Source organism: Crinia signifera, chromosome 9, assembly GCF_055691185.1.
Source record: "Crinia signifera chromosome 9, ASM5569118v1, whole genome shotgun sequence".
NCBI lineage: Eukaryota > Metazoa > Chordata > Amphibia > Anura > Myobatrachidae > Crinia > Crinia signifera.
In genome coordinates this window covers 1,497,834-1,519,555 of record NC_139225.1, presented here as the reverse complement: position 1 = coordinate 1,519,555, position 21,722 = coordinate 1,497,834, and the positions used below count along the sequence as shown (strand labels likewise).

At 45.4% G+C, this 21,722-nt stretch overlaps 1 protein-coding gene and 2 pseudogenes across 1 annotated transcript in view; 2 read left to right on the top strand and 1 right to left on the bottom strand.

Moving 5' to 3' along the window:
* The window catches only part of AIF1L (allograft inflammatory factor 1 like), an 89,602-nt gene extending 69,569 nt beyond the window's left edge, over positions 1-20,033 (top strand). The window contains exon 6 of the mRNA XM_083160866.1: positions 19,395-20,033. Within this exon, the coding sequence (XP_083016992.1) occupies positions 19,395-19,482 (88 nt within the window). The 3' untranslated portion in view covers positions 19,483-20,033. The remainder of the gene's footprint in view (positions 1-19,394) is intronic.
* On the bottom strand, positions 1,401-1,519 carry LOC146039915 (5S ribosomal RNA; annotated as a pseudogene).
* On the top strand, positions 4,946-5,064 carry LOC146039914 (5S ribosomal RNA; annotated as a pseudogene).
* Positions 20,034-21,722: the final 1,689 nt, after the last annotated feature.

Below are 21,722 nucleotides of genomic sequence, written 5' to 3'. Positions count from 1 at the left end.
TATGTTTGCCTTATTGATCTCTGAGGTCTTGTCCAGTTAAAGATTTTGCCTGTAGCAAAGTCGTGTTGATCTCTCATAAATTTATTCTTCTTACGTTCCGTGATAACGTTTTCATAAGTTTCTAGGTCCTTTTTGATCTTTTCGAAAGTGCTCTGAAAGAGAGGGTCACTTTCCCACTTCTCCAATTTTTTGCCCAGTGTGTCTATCTTTTGTGTGCAGTCTTCAAGCGTCAAATGATTATGACGAATTAGTATGGTCATCAGTTCCTGGGAGCATTTAAGGAGACTGGCCTCCCATTCTTTCTTTAGAGCCTCAGTCTGAAGTTCAAATGCCGGGAAAGTTTTGGGTCTCAGACCTCTCGGAGTGATTTTTTGTTTGCAATAATTTTCCAGGCTGGATAGGTCCCAGCTGGAACGTATTTGTTTTTGAAGTGTCTTTTTAAGGTTTGATAGATCTTCGTCCCAATTGGTGTCAATACTGGTAGAGGTAGATTGCGAGGGAAAAATAGCATCAAAATTGCTACTTTTGTGTTTGTAGATTAATTCATTTCGCAGATTGAACGCAGCCATTTACGTAGAGGTGGACGTTTTGGATAAAGTTGCACCTGATGAGGAAAATCGATGCGGTGATACCTCCTAACACAAAGGTATATGCGATGCGAGGTAAAGCTTTATGGGGTTTCAGATAAGGGGTAGCCGTGCACAGCCGAGAAACTGAGACAGGCCTCAGTAAGTATCTGGGATTGAGATAGGGGTTGGGCTGGCACAGGCTAAGGAGAAGAATAAATGGGTATAATTACAATGTAGTTAATTAAGGTAAACCAACATAAGGAAAAAGGGCCGAGCGGGAAGGACCCCGACAGGCTGATTTTACTGGTTGGTGGTGCTCCCAAAAAAGAGTTCAAAATATAAACTGAAAATGAGGTAGCCTAGAAGAGGGCTGAAGAAGAACCAACAGGGTTTTTGGGGCACACTTGAAAAGATAAACAATTAGATGTATGTGTAAATGGAGATAACAATAAAACTTAACTTTTAATTAAAAGCTTAATTAATAAAAAGGTTCAAATAACAATATCTACACACCGATTATGTGATTATTAGGGGGTACCAGACGCGATGGACTCCCGCCACTATTTGTGGCAATATCAGACAGTAATAATTGATACAAGAGCGAAAATGTTTAGATAAGATTGTTTGCCTAGACCCGATTTTTATAAATAATATACGGTATCGGCAATCGGACAAGACACAGGTCACTGTGCACCACCATTAAATTATCCACCCCAGTGTCGGCAGAGATGGGTATGGACAGTTGGGGCAAGAGAGGAAAAGAGAAGGGAGGGTTTTAAGATAATTGTGGCTGCACCTCAACAGAGTTAACAGGCGTACTGCCCCAGTGGATGAATACAGCACTGGATATTCCCTATAGGTCCCCCATGTAGGTACTTATCCAGCCTATCACTGCTTAGCTTCTGTGTTCGGATGGATTACAGGCGGTCCAGTGAAGTATGGCTGTATGGCCCTTGCTGGTTACTTCCGGTGTCAATTCGAAGGGTGAGCCAAGGTGAGCTTCTGCTGTCCAAACCGTTCAGATCAGAGCAGGCCTGTTACTCAAATAGCATTGCAGGAGTGCTTGTGCTGGCTGGGTGGATGAGAGAGCCACGAAAAGATGGATAGCTTAGTGGTAGAAGGTGCTAACAAACGGGACCCTCATCTCTGCTGTCAAATATCATGCTAGCATCGAATAATTTGATGAGAGTCAGAGGATCATGCAATAGCTCCTCTAAACTGAAAGGGGAAAGATGAGGAATAGGTGCCCTTAGTGCTTGAAGACAATAGGTTTTATACACAAGCGGGGGTTAATTATGGAGAAAATTTTTTTTTTTTTTTTTTTTTTTTTTTTTGAGCTGGCGGAGAGCTCCTAATCTGAAGGACAATCTGGTTTGTAGCCACTACGTGGCAAGACGTACTACTCAACCCACAACAGTAGGCAGTTACCCATGCGGCAGCTGCAAGGCTTGCAAACACGTCATCAATACCCAGACAATTAAAGATAGATATGGTGACGACATCAGGATCAGGGGTTTTTACAACTGTAAATGTCAAAACATCATCTATTGCATCACCTGCCCATGCCAGACCAGATATGTCGGCATGACATCCCGCCCTTTAAAACAAAGGATCTTGGAGCATGTAGGTAACATCCGCAATGCCTCCAGGGACAAGGACAATTTCAAAACCCTGACCTCTGTTGCTCGTCATTTTTTTAGGGTGCACGCTTCCAATACTGATGATTTAAAATTCTCGGGCCTCGAACAAATACACCTGGGCCGAAGAGGCGGTGATATGAACCAGGCACTCCTTCGCAGGGAAAGCTGGTGGATTTTCCAGCTAGGTTCCCTTGCCCCTAATGGCCTTAACGAGGAAATCAAATACAGTGCTTTTCTTTAATTATAGCATTTTACATGCACCTTAACATTGCTCTCCTCTGCTCATTTTTGCCATTAGACAGTCCTTAACTATAATCGTGCCCATAGCAGGACTACATCTTCATTACATTTCATTTTATTTATTCCTGGCCAACACCATTCCGATATGGCCTACCAGGCAGCACTCTTCGCTAGCTAGGACTAGTAGTTCCATATCCTGCACGCCAATTAGTATATCTGGTGTCCTTACTCACACCACATACCTTTAATACTTTGCTTACTAATACCTCAGGCTATCCAGTGCCCCCCTTATTATTATTATTATTATTATTTACAACATTAATTCACTATTTTTATTAATATCCTAATATCTACTTCTATCATATTAGTACCATTTACCATATTCCATTTCACCTCATTTATAGTTTGATCTGTTTGTTTTCATTGTCCAGTCATCCTCCCCGATAAGGAGATATATATATATGTACATGTTTTTCTGCCCGCAGCCCATATTATATATTATATTATATATCATAAATTTATCCCTTGCCCTTCCTGGTCAGATCACCATTATCCACCTCTAAAACCGCAACACAGGGATATATTTATGCATTCATTTATCTATTTATCTCTCCCCATGCAGCACCCTTTATAAATCACTGTCCCTGTACATGCATCTCCAGTCGCTCTCATTTTTCAGTTCACTCATATCTATTCCAATTATTAACTTCCCTAGTATTTCCCAATCTTTGTTCATATAGTAGTCATTAGTACCCTGATTCATGGATCCTGCCCTAAGGGACACATACGATCAGCATCTCCCAGTATTCCCACAGTGACTTACTCCGTCCCTATCGCGTCATTTCTGTTAAACGCGTCTACTGCCGGTTTCCATGCCAACCCGCAGGCGTCTTTCCTCCTCACAAGGCACCCCGTCCCATTGATTTGTCTTGTTTCCACTCAGCCATCCTAGCAGCCATTAGGACTGCACGCAGCCACGCAGACGCCGGGCTGACTACCCGCCCCCACCTTCTTCATTGGACGCTCATCCAATATAAACTACCTCCTAACCCTCCCATCCGCACACACCCCTGTGACCAAGCTTACGCGAAACACGTGTTAGGACGCACGTGGCCACGCCCACCGCCCCCACCAGTGCCGGCTAACAACTCCATACTGAGACGGAGTTGTCTTCCAGCTATCCCTCTGTCATCATATGCACGGCGCCTCAGTGCGCACCATACGGCTTGCACTCACTGCAGCCGTCCACGCTCCTGCCTTGGACTTACTTCCCATTTGTGAACATTGTCCTCCCCACCGGCCGTAGCCGGCGCAGGTAACGGGGGTAAACCCCCTCATACCCTGGTCTCACCAGCATTTACTAATTACATTATTATCTCTATATCCATTGTAAAATCGGTAAATTGTGAAACGTGGGACCCCCCTTTTTAGTTAGACTGCAATTGTCAGCGTGGATTCAACTAGCACTACCTTCATAATTATCATGCTTGTACTTTATATGTGTCTATTAGTTTATCTAGCATAATATTCACTTCTGAACCGCTACAGTGGCATTTTTCCAGTACATATGTGCGTGCTGTTAACCCTGCATACCTTGTGACAGCATATATATATAGTTTCTCTAAGTGCTATACCTATTTGTGATCTTGACTAGCACCATCTGTATCACTATCCTGTTTGTGCACTATATGTGTCTATAGGTTATTCAGCAGAATATTAGCCTCTGAACTGCTATTGTTACATTTATAAATTACATATGTGCATGTAATTAACCCTGCATATTTGGTGACAGCTAAATATTTTGCCAATACCCATTTGTGATTCTCACTAACCCTCCACTCATGTTCAGTATTTGGACATTTGACACCCATAATACCTATTTAATCAGTGTCTGATTACATCTGTATGGTCTGTTGGGAGACCTCACACTTTCTATTAAGTTATGTGTATACCTATTACTTTACAGAATTGTAAGGACTGAATTAACCATTATTCTCAGCCCTAATCCTCCCAATCAATAACCGGATTCCCCGGTGTGCTTCTGGTGTCTTTTGTAACATATACACTGACACTAGGAACCGATTTCCCTTCTATCGAGGGACCGTGGGTACATTTACAAAAAAAAAAAAAAAAAAAAAAATTTTTCTCCATAATTAACCCCCGCTTGTGTATAAAACCTATTGTCTTCAAGCACTAAGGGCACCTATTCCTCATCTTTCCCCTTTCAGTTTAGAGGAGCTATCGCATGATCCTCTGACTCTCATCAAATTATTCGATGCTAGCATGATATTTGACAGCAGAGATGAGGGTCCCGTTTGTTAGCACCTTCTACCACTAAGCTATCCATCTTTTCGTGGCTCTCTCATCCACCCAGCCAGCACAAGCACTCCTGCAATGCTATTTGAGTAACAGGCCTGCTCTGATCTGAACGGTTTGGACAGCAGAAGCTCACCTTGGCTCACCCTTCGAATTGACACCGGAAGTAACCAGCAAGGGCCATACAGCCATACTTCACTGGACCGCCTGTAATCCATCCGAACACAGAAGCTAAGCAGTGATAGGCTGGATAAGTACCTACATGGGGGACCTATAGGGAATATCCAGTGCTGTATTCATCCACTGGGGCAGTACGCCTGTTAACTCTGTTGAGGTGCAGCCACAATTATCTTAAAACCCTCCCTTCTCTTTTCCTCTCTTGCCCCAACTGTCCATACCCATCTCTGCCGACACTGGGGTGGATAATTTAATGGTGGTGCACAGTGACCTGTGTCTTGTCCGATTGCCGATACCGTATATTATTTATAAAAATCGGGTCTAGGCAAACAATCTTATCTAAACATTTTCGCTCTTGTATCAATTATTACTGTCTGATATTGCCACAAATAGTGGCGGGAGTCCATCGCGTCTGGTACCCCCTAATAATCACATAATCGGTGTGTAGATATTGTTATTTGAACCTTTTTATTAATTAAGCTTTTAATTAAAAGTTAAGTTTTATTGTTATCTCCATTTACACATACATCTAATTGTTTATCTTTTCAAGTGTGCCCCAAAAACCCTGTTGGTTCTTCTTCAGCCCTCTTCTAGGCTACCTCATTTTCGTGTTTATTAGGGATCCAGGTCTGGGAGAGACACAGGTGGGGACCCAGAGTCGCTGTCTCTGTAGTATACCGACTGTTTATAGCAATGTAAACTCCTTCAGGGTCAGTAGGGACGGTGTAATGGTTAGTATTACTGCCTCACAGCACCCGCACTTGGGTGGGTTTCCTCCGGGTACTCCGGTTTCCTCCCACAATCCAAAAATATACTGGTAGGCTAATTGGCTCCCAACAAATTAACCCTAGAATGTCTGCGTGTGCGTGTACATGTGGTAAGGGAATATAGATTGTAAGCTCCACTGGGGCAGGGACTGATGTGAATGTTCAACTATACTCTGTACAGCGCTGCGTAATATGTGTGCGCTATATAAGAAACTGGTAATAATAGTCTCTGTACAGCGCTGCGGAATATGTGTGCGCTATATAATAACTGGTAATAATCTCTGTACAGCGCTGCGGAATATGTGTGCGCTATATAATAACTGGTAATAATAGTCTCTGTACAGCGCTGCGGAATATGTGTGCGCTATATAATAACTGGTAATAATAGTCTCTGTACAGCGCTGTGGAATATGTGTGCGCTATATAATAACTGGTAATAATAGTCTCTGTACAGCGCTGCGGAATATGTGCGCGCTATATAATAACTGGTAATAATATTCTCTGTACAGCGCTGCGGAATATGTGTGCGCTATATAATAACTGGTAATAATATTCTCTGTACAGCGCTGCGGAATATGTGTGCACTATATAATAACTGGTAATAATAATCTCTGTACAGCGCTGCGGAATATGTGTGCGCTATATAATAACTGGTAATAATAGTCTCTGTACAGCGCTGCGGAATATGTGTGCACTATATAATAACTGGTCAAATTCTCTGTACAGCGCTGCGGAATATGTGTGCACTATATAATAACTGGTAATAATATTCTCTGTACAGAGCTGCGGAATATGTGTGCGCTATATAATAACTGGTAATAATATTCTCTGTACAGCGCTGCAGAATATGTGTGCGCTATATAATAACTGGTAATAATAGTCTCTGTACAGCGCTGCGGAATATGTGTGCGCTATATAATAACTGGTAATAATAGTCTCTGTACAGCGCTGCGGAATATGTGTGTGCTATATAATAACTGGTAATAATATTCTCTGTACAGTGCTGCGGAATATGTGTGCGCTATATAATAACTGGTAATAATATTCTCTGTACAGCGCTGCGGAATATGTGTGCGCTATATAATAACTGGTAATAATAGTCTCTGTACAGCGCTGTGGAATATGTGTGCGCTATATAAATAACTGGTAATAATAGTCTCTGTACAGCGCTGCGGAATATGTGTGCGCTATATAATAACTGGTAATAATAGTCTCTGTACAGCGCTGCGGAATATGTGTGCGCTATATAATAACTGGTAATAATAGTCTCTGTACAGCGCTGCGGAATATGTGTGCGCTATATAATAACTGGTAATAATAGTCTCTGTACAGCGCTGCGGAATATGTGTGTGCTATATAATAACTGGTAATAATAGTCTCTGTACAGCGCTGCGGAATATGTGTGCGCTATATAATAACTGGTAATAATAGTCTCTGTACAGCGCTGCGGAATATGTGTGTGCTATATAATAACTGGTAATAATATTCTCTGTACAGTGCTGCGGAATATGTGTGCGCTATATAAATAACTGGTAATAATAGTCTCTGTACAGCGCTGCGGAATATGTGTGCGCTATATAATAACTGGTAATAATATTCTCTGTACAGCACTGCGGAATATGTGTGCGCTATATAAATAACTGGTAATAATAGTCTCTGTACAGCGCTGCGGAATATGTGTGCGCTGTATAATAACTGGTAATAATAGTCTCTGTACAGCGCTGCGGAATATGTGTGCGCTATATAATAACTGGTAATAATATTCTCTGTACAGCGCTGCGGAATATGTGTGCGCTATATAATAACTGGTAATAATAGTCTCTGTACAGCGCTGTGGAATATGTGTGCGCTATATAAATAACTGGTAATAATAGTCTCTGTGCAGCGCTGCGGAATATGTGTGCGCTATATAATAACTGGTAATAATAGTCTCTGTACAGCGCTGCGGAATATGTGTGCGCTATATAATAACTGGTAATAATTGTCTCTGTACAGCGCTGCGGAATATGTGTGCACTATATAATAACTGGTAATAATTGTCTCTGTACAGCGCTGCGGAATATGTGTGCGCTATATAATAACTGGTAATAATAGTCTCTGTACAGCGCTGCGGAATATGTGTGCGCTATATAATAACTGGTAATAATAGTCTCTGTACAGCGCTGCGGAATATGTGTGCGCTATATAATAACTGGTAATAATATTCTCTGTACAGCACTGCGGAATATGTGTGCGCTATATAATAACTGGTAATAATAGTCTCTGTACAGCGCTGCGGAATATGTGTGCGCTATATAATAACTGGTAATAATAGTCTCTGTACAGCGCTGCGGAATATGTGTGCGCTATATAATAACTGGTAATAATAGTCTCTGTACAGCGCTGCGGAATATGTGTGCGCTATATAATAACTGGTAATAATATTCTCTGTACAGCGCTGCGGAATATGTGTGCGCTATATAATAACTGGTAATAATATTCTCTGTACAGCGCTGTGGAATATGTGTGCGCTATATAATAACTGGTAATAATATTCTCTGTACAGCGCTGCGGAATATGTGTGTGCTATATAATAACTGGTAATAATAGTCTCTGTACTGCGCTGTGGAATATGTGTACGCTATATAATAACTGGTAATATTCTCTGTACAGCGCTGCGGAATATGTGTGCGCTATATAATAACTGGTAATAATATACTCTGTACAGTGCTGTGGAATATGTGTGCACTATATAAATAACTGGTAATAATATTCTCTGTACAGCGCTGCGGAATATGTGTGCGCTATATATTAACTGGTAATAATAGTCTCTGTACAGCGCTGTGGAATATGTGTGCGCTATATAATAACTGGTAATAATAGTCTCTGTACAGCGCTGCGGAATATGTGTGCACTATATAAATAACTGGTAATAATAATCTCTGTATAGCGCAGCGGAATATGTGCTCGCTATATAATAACTGGTAATAATATTCTCTGTACAGCGCTGCGGAATATGTGTGCGCTATATATTAACTGGTAATAATAGTCTCTGTACAGCGCTGCGGAATATGTGTGCGCTATATAATAACTGGTAATAATATTCTCTGTACAGCGCTGCGGAATATGTGTGCGCTATATAATAACTGGTAATAATAGTCTCTGTACAGCGCTGCGGAATATGTGTGCGCTATATAACTAACTGGTAATAATAGTCTCTGTACAGCGCTGTGGAATATGTGTGCGCTAAATAATAACTAGTAATAATATTCTCTGTACAGCGCTGCGGAATATGTGTGCGCTATATAATAACTGGTAATAATATTCTCTGTACAGCGCTGCGGAATATGTGTGCGCTATATAATAACTGGTAATAATATTCCCTGTACAGCGCTGCAGAATATGAGTGTGCTATATAATAACTGGTAATAATATTCTCTGTACAGCGCTGTGGAATATGTGTGCGCTATATAATAACTGGTGATAATATTCTCTGTACAGCGCTGCGGAATATGTGTGCGCTATATAATAACTGGTAATAATAGTCTCTGTACAGTGCTGTGGAATATGTATGCGCTATAAAAGAAACTGTTAATAAATAAATAATAAAATCAGAGACGGGATATTTTGGCTTTCAATAAGAATTATGTTTACAACATGTATATTTATAGCATGAATTTATTTATTTAATTTTTATTAATTTTACGTCCGCAATTTAGCACGACCAGCGTTCAGTTAAGCCATCGCCCGCTAGAGTGAAATCCCACCTACTTCCTGACAATCACCTTGCTAATGGCGGGCGTTATGAAAAAGTAGCAGGACGGCGTCATAGTGAGAGCCGTACGCTTGCGCAGTGTATCAATAATCAGCCGCTGTGCGAATTCACAGCCTTGTGTTCCGTGTGAATTAGGCCCACAATGCCAAAGATAGGTTATGTCCTGTGTGGTCTACGATCCTCAACCACCCAAGATACCTGCCATGTTGCCCTTCCTTCTGGCCCATCTTTCCCATCATGCCATCTGAAAGATACATTTAAAAAATAGCTATGTCCCCCCCCCCAGCAGCACCCCGATGTGCCAATCTAACCCCCAATCTGCCCAGATATACCCTCTATGCCCACAGCCCATTTGACCTATGAACACAGGGAGTGTTTGGGGTGCGTTCCGGGGCTCCTGGGGTTCTCAGGGGTATTATCTCTCTGGCGCTTTTCCTAGATTTCGGGCTCGTGCAGGAAACATTGAAGATGAACGAGTTTTACTGATTCTGTTTCAGCTGCTACTCAAATAGACTGAGGCCTTGGAGAGTGATACAGTAGAGAGAGATGAATACCGACCAATCAAGCACAGTCTGTGACACGTCAGGAGCTGATTGGTGGGTACTTTATCTCTCTCCAAAGTTGGATACACCTTGCTCAGTTCACAATTCGCCTCCCTGGCTGATGGCGCTGGTTTGCGCATGTTTCACACACGACGGGACGTTCACAAAGCGACCATCGAATGATTTCTAATTCCGCATGCGAGTGGGTGTGTAAGTGTGCAGATCCGCTTACATGCTAGTGCTGGGATTCGCTCGGTGGGGGGGGGTGGGGGGATGTATGCTGCCTAGCGAGCAGGTCTGAATTGGGCTCTTAATCTTGAAGTGGGCGCTATGGTTATTTGTTGGCACCAAAGCCAGACACTACATGGGGAAGCCGGTGACGCAGGCCGGTATGTTACGTAGGGTCTATCCATCACTCATGTGTGGAGGTACTCGGTATCAGTCATGTGTGGAGGTACTCGGTATCAGTCATGTGTGGAGGTACTTGGTATCAGTCATGTGTGGAGGTACTCGGTATCAGTCGTGTGTGGAGGTACTCGGTATCAGTCATGTGTGGAGGTACTCGGTATCAGTCATGTGTGGAGGTACTCGGTATCAGTCACGTGTGGAGGTACTCGGTATCAGTCACGTGTGGAGGTACTCGGTATCAGTCACGTGTGGAGGTACTCGGTATCAGTCATGTGTGGAGGTACTCGGTATCAGTCACGTGTGGAGGTACTCGGTATCAGTCACGTGTGGAGGTACTCGGTATCAGTCACGTGTGGAGGTACTCGGTATCAGTCATGTGTGGAGGTACTCGGTATCAGTCATGTGTGGAGGTACTCGGTATCAGTCATGTGTGGAGGTACTCGGTATCAGTCATGTGTGGAAGTACTTGGTATCAGTCATGTGTGGAGGTACTCGGTATCAGTCACGTGTGGAGGTACTCGGTATCAGTCACGTGTGGAGGTACTCGGTATCAGTCACGTGTGGAGGTACTCGGTATCAGTCATGTGTGGAGGTACTCGGTATCAGTCATGTGTGGAGGTACTCGGTATCACTCATGTGTGGAGGTACTCGGTATCAGTCATGTGTGGAGGTACTTGGTATCAGTCATGTGTGGAGGTACTCGGTATCAGTCACGTGTGGAGGTACTCGGTATCAGTCATGTGTGGAGGTACTCGGTATCAGTCACGTGTGGAGGTACTCGGTATCAGTCATGTGTGGAGGTACTCGGTATCAGTCATGTGTGGAGGTACTCGGTATCAGTCATGTGTGGAGGTACTCGGTATCAGTCATGTGTGGAAGTACTTGGTATCAGTCATGTGTGGAGGTACTCGGTATCAGTCATGTGTGGAAGTACTCGGTATCAGTCATGTGTGGAGGTACTCGGTATCAGTCATGTGTGGAGGTACTCGGTATCAGTCATGTGTGGAGGTACTCGGTATCAGTCATGTGTGGAGGTACTCGGTATCACTCATTTGTGGAGGTACTCGGTATCAGTCATGTGTGGAGGTACTCGGTATCAGTCATGTGTGGAGGTACTCGGTATCAGTCATGTGTGGAGGTACTCGGTATCAGTCATGTGTGGAGGTACTCGGTATCAGTCATGTGTGGAGGTACTCGGTATCACTCATTTGTGGAGGTACTCGGTATCAGTCATGTGTGGAGGTACTCGGTATCAGTCATGTGTGGGGGTACTCGGTATCAGTCATGTGTGGAGGTACTCGGTATCAGTCATGTGTGGAGGTACTCGGTATCAGTCATGTGTGGAGGTACTCGGTATCAGTCATGTGTGGAGGTACTCGGTATCAGTCATGTGTGGAGGTACTCGGTATCAGTCATGTGTGGAGGTACTCGGTATCAGTCATGTGTGGAGGTACTCGGTATCAGTCATGTGTGGAAGTACTCGGTATCAGTCATGTGTGGAGGTACTCGGTATCAGTCATGTGTGGAAGTACTCGGTATCAGTCATGTGTGGAGGTACTCGGTATCAGTCATGTGTGGAGGTACTCGGTATCAGTCATGTGTGGAGGTACTCGGTATCAGTCATGTGTGGAGGTACTCGGTATCAGTCATGTGTGGAGGTACTCGGTATCACTCATTTGTGGAGGTACTCGGTATCAGTCATGTGTGGAGGTACTCGGTATCAGTCATGTGTGGAGGTACTCGGTATCAGTCATGTGCGGAGGTACTCGGTATCAGTCATGTGTGGAGGTACTCGGTATCAGTCATGTGTGGAGGTACTCGGTATCAGTCATGTGTGGAAGTACTTGGTATCAGTCATGTGTGGAGGTACTCGGTATCAGTCATGTGTGGAAGTACTCGGTATCAGTCATGTGTGGAGGTACTCGGTATCAGTCATGTGTGGAGGTACTCGGTATCAGTCATGTGTGGAGGTACTCGGTATCAGTCATGTGTGGAGGTACTCGGTATCACTCATTTGTGGAGGTACTCGGTATCAGTCATGTGTGGAGGTACTCGGTATCAGTCATGTGTGGAGGTACTCGGTATCAGTCATGTGTGGAGGTACTCGGTATCAGTCATGTGTGGAGGTACTCGGTATCAGTCATGTGTGGAGGTACTCGGTATCACTCATTTGTGGAGGTACTCGGTATCAGTCATGTGTGGAGGTACTCGGTATCAGTCATGTGTGGGGGTACTCGGTATCAGTCATGTGTGGAGGTACTCGGTATCAGTCATGTGTGGAGGTACTCGGTATCAGTCATGTGTGGAGGTACTCGGTATCAGTCATGTGTGGAGGTACTCGGTATCAGTCATGTGTGGAGGTACTCGGTATCAGTCATGTGTGGAGGTACTCGGTATCAGTCATGTGTGGAGGTACTCGGTATCAGTCATGTGTGGAAGTACTCGGTATCAGTCATGTGTGGAGGTACTCGGTATCAGTCATGTGTGGAAGTACTCGGTATCAGTCATGTGTGGAGGTACTCGGTATCAGTCATGTGTGGAGGTACTCGGTATCAGTCATGTGTGGAGGTACTCGGTATCAGTCATGTGTGGAGGTACTCGGTATCAGTCATGTGTGGAGGTACTCGGTATCACTCATTTGTGGAGGTACTCGGTATCAGTCATGTGTGGAGGTACTCGGTATCAGTCATGTGTGGAGGTACTCGGTATCAGTCATGTGCGGAGGTACTCGGTATCAGTCATGTGTGGAGGTACTCGGTATCAGTCATGTGTGGCGGTACTCGGTATCAGTCATGTGTGGAGGTACTCGGTATCAGTCATGTGTGGAGGTACTCGGTATCAGTCATGTGTTGAGGAACTCGGTATCAGTCATGTGTGGAGGTACTCGGCATCACTCATGTGTGGAGGTACTCGGTATCAGTCATGTGTGGAGGTACTCGGCATCACTCATGTGTGGAGGTACTCGGTATCAGTCATGTGTGGAGGTACTCGGTATCAGTCATGTGTGGAGGTACTCGTTATCACTGCACAAAGCAGCGGCGCAGTGGAATGTGCTCCCTGGACTTGGGAACGCTTCTATGGAAAAGGATAAAGTGGGGTCTTTGTGATCAGGTAACATGTCACCTTGCTGAGAATAAAGCTCCAGTAACACAGTCACACACAGCAGGTTCTGTGCCCTCAGAGTCTCCTCTGTGCCTCCAGTTACACCTCAGCCCAGCCTGGGGAACACTGCGAGTCTTTGTCAGGGTACCCTCCCTTCCCTGTCCCTGTTTCCATCCTTCTCTCCCCTTCACCTCTCTGTTATCAGCTATTATCTGCCGGAGCATTACCATGGTGTGGAAGGAAGGGGTGTCAGCCTCTGGTGTGTGTGAGCCTGGCTCAGATGTGGCACAGCGCCTAGACTCTCAACAATCTGCGTTCTGTGCTCTCCCAGCAGGAACAGGCTATTTCAATGCATTCCCAGGGGGTGCCCAAATGGGAGCTCTGTGTCTCTCACTCTCTGAAGAGGGGATCAGGGGACAACAGGAGGGAGGAACTGGCTGCAATGCCTCCTTCCATGTTGTTGAAGCACTCGGAGAATTATATATATATATTTTTCAAAAACAATTTTTATTTTATTGTTATAAATGCAGGTAATGTACAACATCAAATGAATTAATAGAATTATATATATTTTATATCATATATATTATTTCTAGAAGGTGATACTTGACCAAAATTGATAAATGAGGTACTATTTGAAAGATAACTTCTTCCCTTTCTGACGTGGATAGTGGGGGTATGAAAAGGTCGGGAGGACGCGTTCCGCCGCTGCTCGCCACGCTTTGGGGTGGTGTGGATAGTGCCCCCCCACTATGGTGCCTAAATCACATTGCATCTCATATAAGTCTATAGTAAAGTAAATGGCATCGCACCCTATAAAATTGCATGCGATCACATGCGATTTTTGCGTGCGATGCAATGTCATCGCACCGCCCGCGGGTAAAAAAGAGAAGTGAATAAATTACATACGAAAATCGCATGTGATCGCATGCAAAAATCGCATCCGATGTGATGTGATATTTTTTATGCAGAATCGCCCACTAAGCAATTTGCTTAGTGGGCTTCGTGCTAATACACAAGTACCTTAATGTTTTCTAAGACTAAAGCAACGGAGACTGGTTTGGCTTTGTATTGCCATCTCCTGGCCTTATGTGGTACTGCAGCACTTTTTTTTCCACCTTCTGAATCAATAATATTTACCAAATCGGATCCCAATTCCCCGCTCCCCATTCACCTTTCAGCATTGATATGTGTTAGCAAACTAGCTATGTGTTATTATTCACATTCATTGAGCCACAAAGGGGAGATTTATGCAGGAAACTACTATACACTTTGTGCACTGCAGGTGGGGGGGATTTATTAGTGCAGAAAACAGCTGACTCCATATCAGACAATTAGCGATGGATTGCTAATAGATCCTTTCACTGTATTTGCTCATGCAGGCGCGCTACGATCCGTAGGCAAGCACAGTCATTTGATAATCGAACAGATTGCAAATCCGCACATCAGTGATCAACTCTGAATCGGGCCCTTAGATGGGTGAAGAGCAAGTCCAAACTCAAATCTAAAAAGCAGTGTAAGAAGAAAAGCTGTGCAGCATTTGTGGGTAACATGCTAAAGCAGCCAGTATTTACCCTGCATGCAAAAAGAATAGGTGTATTTTTCCCCCTTACATTGTCACATGATTTCTCCAGGTGTCAAGTCGCGGCATCCTCCGCTAAGTGATATGGCTCCGTTAAGAAGGCGCTATGAATGTTATAGAAATAAAGTTCCCAAACGCACAGTCACAGACACCGCAGCTGTCACCGCGTCTCTTCTCTGGCACCGTTCTGGAGTTTGGGCCGCAGTAATGAAATATTCTCTATTGTGAATGATTTAATAGTGGTTTGCGGTAAGTCTGTGGCCTTGCCCTGTATCCCACCCAGCAGATTACATGTTACTGCAGCCAATATCTATGTGCCAAGTGTATATTCGGGGACGGGCGTCCATCCCAGGAATGTTACAGCTGTGTGATCCCTGTTCTCCAGCTTTGTTTTTTAATGCGTTACTCCCTCATTTATTACAAACAGGCTCACTCCATCTTTTACTAAGACACATTGTTAAGTCTGTTGCTGGGTGCACGCCAAAGGGGTCATTCTGACTGATTCGGGAAGCTGCGAAGTCCATGTGACACCGCCCTGGTGCATCCTCGCCCCCTCCTGTTATGAAGGCACACCCCTCGCATGTGCCCGCAGCAGGAGAAATCATGCGATGGCCGGAGACAGACTTATATTTAAAGACAGGGTCTGAGGCTGAGATCATGTGACGTCTCCCGCCCACCCCCGGCAGGAATCAGCCTGCCCACATACCCATGGGAATGCCCAGCGCCGCCACCGCCCCTGCCCGCCCCCTTCCCTCCCTCCCTGCTGCGAACAGCCTGGCGACACTGTAATCACCGAAGCTGCTTGCAGTCGCAGTTTGCACCTGCACAGATATGCGCAATCCCTGACCATCGGGGCAGGACGCAAATTCGGTTCACTCCACGAGAACCAGTATCGGCCCCTAATACGGCTTTTATACCAAATAGCCAGGTCGCACCCGGGAGTTTGTATCCAGCCCCAACCTGGTTGTGACCGGGTCTGTAACCCTTTTCCACTTCCATCAGTACCCAGCATATTGCCAGGCTGGTGATGGCACTGGAGGCGGGTCCTGAGCCGGCGCTGGGAGATGAGATCAGCTCCCAGCGCCGGCTATTTCATTACAGTGAACTAGTAGTAGTAGTTTGTTTATTTATAAGGCGCCACAAAGTGTCCGCAGCGCCGTACATAGCAAACAAAAAACAAATGACAAGGTACCGTACAGGGTGTGTTGATAAAATACAGTATAAATAGGGGTATAGCTGGTAGAACAAAAATCAGCATCAGTTCAGAAGTAGGTGTGGAAATTGTCGAGGAGACTGAAGATGAAGTAGAGGAAGGGAAGAACAGGACAGGAGCACAGGTGAGGTAAAGAGGTAGGGTGAGTACGTGAGGAAGGAGGACCCTACTCATAAGAGTTAACATACTAAAAATAGGTGGGTGGACGAACGAAAAACAATAGGATAAGTAGGAACGGATGGGAATGGATGGAGGGGTAGGGTAGGCAGGATAGGAGGAGCGAAGGAGGTTAGGGGGAGGAGGGATAGGCCAGTCGGAAGAAGTGGGTTTTGAGGGAGCGCTTGAAGGAGGTAAGGGAATCAGAAAGCCTGATGGGTAGCGGGAGGTTGTTACAGTGCAGGGGGCAGCGCAAGAGAAGTCTTGGACACGGAAGTGGGAGGAGGGGATTAGGTGAGAGGTCAGGGGGCGGTCGGTGGCAGAGCGAAGAGGACGGGAGGGAGTGTGGAACTGGTGTGAATATAACTATATAGAACTGATAAATGGCGGATCATTGCATCCCGCTGCTCCGTCCCAGTAGACCTGCGGCGGTTCACCAGGAGTAGAAGCTGAACCATGATTGTTCTATATTGGGCAGAAAGAACCCCTAGCAATGACTCAGGGGTTCGCTATTCATTGGTAATTTCTTTGAAACACTTCAACTAGAATCTGATTGGTTGTCTTATGCCGGGTACAAAGATAAAGCGGCTGACTGGCCATTGCCCTGACCAAGCAGCCAATTGGTAAGCTATACACCTAATCTGTCGCTCAATATGTCAAGCCACACATCACATTTGGGCGGGCATTTAAATTGGCCCGCCCAGCTGTGATGTCAGTGTCGGCGGGGCTGCATCCAATGCACAGGTGGTCGACGGTTCGCATGTACACAAAGGGAGACACTATATAGCAGGGCTGACCTGTGGACAGTGTCGGTCAGACATATTGGATGCACACAGCTGTCAATGAGCTACAGATATATCATTAGTCATTAGCAGGGCCGGATTATAATGGAGGCACAAGGGGTCAGTGCCCCTGGGCCCCCCACTTGCTAGGGGCCCCCTGTGGTTGGCACGTATTTTTCAAAAAAAAAAAAATTTTTTTTTTTTTTTAAGCTAAATGTTTTGTGCATGGGAGTGGGGTAGTGCTGCAGCTTCACCTATCTGCCAATGTGACAATGTGCCAATGATTAATGGTGCTGAGCATCAGGAGCCAAGGCACACTGATTGCACAAGTGTGCAGTGCATTCCTGGGAGTTGTCTAAGTCCCATGACACTTTAAACCAGAGGGCAGAGGCTGAGAGGATTGTGCTGAGCTCTAATTGGTGGAGCTCATTACATGCCCATGGAGAACAGCAGCAGCAGCTTAGTCATGGGAGGGTTTTTAATCAAAGGCAGCACTAGGACTGTGAGGTCTCCTACAGAGTAAGGTGCAGAGGGACAAACACAGGCTTTTCATATGGTATGTATTTATGTGTATGTGTGTGTATATATATGCAGTTACCCATTGACCAAGTTTATACTGCCTTTACTCTGTGTTTTGACAGTGTAATATTCTCCCATGCAGTGTGCGGCCAGTAATGTGGGGGCCCCCCTGGCTAAAGTACCCCGGGCCCCCCGAAGGCTTAATCTGGCACTGGTCATTAGACAATGTGCAGTGTACAGCCGGCCAGAGCAGGCTCCGCCGTGTTATCAAATAAACCACGCGGCCTGTTACAATAGATTTATAATGTTGGAGAGAAGCCATTTACCACTGACACCAGCAGTAATTAAGCCTTAGTATAGATCATTGCAGTCATTTATCAGCTGCCCAGAGAAGCACTGAGTTATATATATAGCAGGGTTGCCGGAGAGGAGACTTCCAGCTGCAGTTCGGGGGGCGGGGCTTGAGCTTTACATCATTAAGCCCCGCCCCCAGGATGGTAAAACCCCCAATTCACGGATCTCCGTGGAGGGGCTAAAATGACGCGATTTTAGCTCCGCCCCCTCCTTTGAGTCCCGCGGATTGATGGATTTCAATCCAAAGGTATGGGGAAGACACCGCAATCGGGGGGTGGCGTGTTGGTCCCCCGGAATCCGGGAGGGTTGCCCACCTTTCCGGGGGGCCGGGAGGAGGACCCGATTTTCTGCAACCCTGATATATATACTGAGATATATATATATATATACACACACACAGTATATAGCTCTGTTTCCAGGATTTTCTGTTCTGTCTCATATCGGGCGCCATGTATCAAGCCTTGTAGAGAAATACACTACCAACCAGTCACCTTCTGTCCGTGTGTGAGACGATTGCTGGATTCATACATCTGTTGACGCCTCGTTCTGTGAGATGGTATCATCAGGTAGTACTACGGGTAACAGCCGCAGATATGTCTGGTCCTGTGTATATTATATGGAACTGTTGTTGGTGGAACACATTGTGAATCTATGTGTAACACTCATTAGCTGATATTTACCAAACGTTCTGTTCTACCTACAACTTAAAATATCTGCACGGAAGGTGTAATGGTTAGAATCACAGCACTGAGGCCCATGGCCAGTGGCGTAACTATGTACATGTGGGCCCCATAGCAACATTTTGTAAGGGCCCCTATTGACCAACTTATGCTGAAAAATGTATACAGCACATGATACTTTGACAGGCAAAGTGGGCCCCTCTCAGCTCTGGGCCACATAGGAGCTGCCCCCCCTGCACCTATGGTAGTTACGCCCTTGCCCATGGCTCTAACTGTGTGCAGTTTGTATATTCTCCCCGTACTTGCGTGGGTTTCCTCTGGGTACTCCGGTTTCCTCTTACAATCCAAAAATATACTGGTAGATCAATTGGCTCCCAACAAAAAAACGAACCCTAGAATGTCTGTGTGTCCATGTACATGTGGTAGGGAATATAGATTGTAAGCTCCACTGGGGCAGGGACTGATGTTAATGTTCAACTATACTCTGTACAGCGCTGCGTAATATGTGTGTGCTATATAAGAAACTGCTAATAAATAAATATCAGCAGCTTTTTCCCCTATAACATTTCGTCTGTTATTTGTATGTTTTCCAGAATTATGATGTTTGAAGGAAAAGCCAATGACAACTGTACAAAGCCAGCGGGTCCCCCTCCCAGGAGAGACATCAGCAGCCTTCCCTGAAGGAGATGACCGGAATGGCCGCCTGCACCATTTTCCTGCATAAAACCCAAGTACTTTCGGAGCTCTGCAACGATGGACATTTAGCAGCGGACAAAGTGCCTGGAGAGAACAGTCCTCTCTCCCACCTCCTATTCTTCATGTTTTTATCCTGTCAGCCAACTTTACCCCCAAACTGTCCAATACTATTTATTACAGGGATGGGCTCCGGGGAGGCGATAGTGGTCAGATACCAGTAGGGTAATATTACTGAGGTTTTACAGGCCAGACCTTACCAATCTATCTCTGAAAGCAACAGCAGCAGCTAGCGTTACCTCAGTGCCTTTGCTTAGTTAACACATTCTTGATATGTGGTCATTTTTGCAATCTATTAGAGTGTAAGCCCTTCAGGGAACAGATTTTCGTAGTACATACCGAACCATTGCGTGGAGCAGTGTGCGTTGCTCTACAGTGGCATAAAGGCGTAATTTGCGTCCAGGGTGTTTTTTGTTTTGGCCTAATGTTCTTATGTGATATCTTAATAATGTATATTTTGTAAAGAGTTGTCTATACTATTCCGCATCTGCGTCTCTTCATTCTCAGCCCAAATATAAAAAAAAATAATATGTCATTTGGGTGGATGGGGAGTTTTGAGAAGTGGATACAGTACATCAGGACTTCTGCAGTTTGTTTTCAGACTTCCTGTTCTGCAGGAGTAGAAGGTCAGTGGTTCAGGTGACGTATAACCCCATGCCCGCTCCTGAATGTGCTTGAAGCTGGCAGTGGTGGCGGCAGCATGGGAGCAACTCCTGGAGGATTCACATGGGCAGATTTACTGCACATGGGCGATGGTGCCACCTACAGATCCCTGCGCTCTGGTGCACACACCTAGTAATGGACCAAATTCTAGGAGTACTGTAGGTGTGGTCATCAAAGGGTCACCATTGAGAAGTCCTTCAACACTTGACATTTGTGGTGGAAACTATTGAGGGGAAAATAATAGATGACTTCCCAAACTGGGGTGGGCTTCCACGGGGTACTTGCAGGGGTGCAGCCTAGTGTAGCCAATCCTTCCTAGTGTATCGGGATCCCGGGATTTGACCCAAAAATTGCTGTGATTTCAGTCCCGGGATTGGACTGTGCATGCGTAGTCAAATGCCGCTCAGATGCTGCCCAACTGTTCCCGACTCGGCGAGCGACTTGGCCCAGTGTGACATAAAGTCAGAGGTCACACTGCCAAGACACTCCCCCACACACACGGCTGCCACTCGCTCTACTGTTGCCGCCTGCCCACTCATTGCGGCACCCTAACACTGCCCGTCCCACTCCCCGGAAGGGGGCATTTTTTTTTAATTAGGGACGCCAATCCCGGGATCCTGGGCTTGAGCATTTTGTAATCCCGAATCTCAGGGTTGAAAAAATGCACGGGATTGGCATCAGTTTGGTGGTCAAAAATGAAAACAAATGATTTATGGTCAATGCGTTGGGCAAAACCAGAGTTGATGGCTGTCAATTATAAAACATGTGTAAAACAAATATCCAAACATGTACGAATGTGAGGATAACAGGTAGGCGAAATGTACTGCATTTAATAACTTGCTTATAAGAAACCTTACAGCCTAGGGGGTCCGTGAACAAAGGGCTGTTACAGTACATTGGGTGCTGTGACTCAAGAATGTTGGGGACCACCCTCATCACTACTGTGTAACATGTGACTCCAGTGAGCCAATCGGGGAACAGATGGTAACAGCATATAGCAGACAGCTCGGGGCACAGTGCAGGACAACAGGCACCATGTCCTCCCATTTCTATTGCCGTTACTGACCTCTTCTCATCAGCAGTGTTGCCATCTCTCTGCCAGACTGGAGAGCCTGTGTCATGGAGGCATCACCCTGTCATCCAATTGAATTCTGGTGGAAGAAAGCAGCTGGGAAAGTGTCTGCACGTGTCCCCTGGCAGCTTGTGGTGGGCATATGGCATATGCTGGGCACTTGTCTGTTCTGCAATTCTAGACTTACTCTGGGCACAATACACAGAGCTTCATATGCTGGCCAAGCTGGGCACATAGCTGCACCCCATGGGTCCACCTTGTCCTTATCAGCATTTGGCTCATGCAAAAACAACAACACAACAAATAAATCACAACGTATAATGATAACGGTGGCTGCAGAGAGGAAGGACTTGAGGCGTCCTTGGCACAGATCTCAGTGAGTATGAGGAAGTTTATCCTGCTGATCTGAACATGACTGGCTGCCAGAAGGACA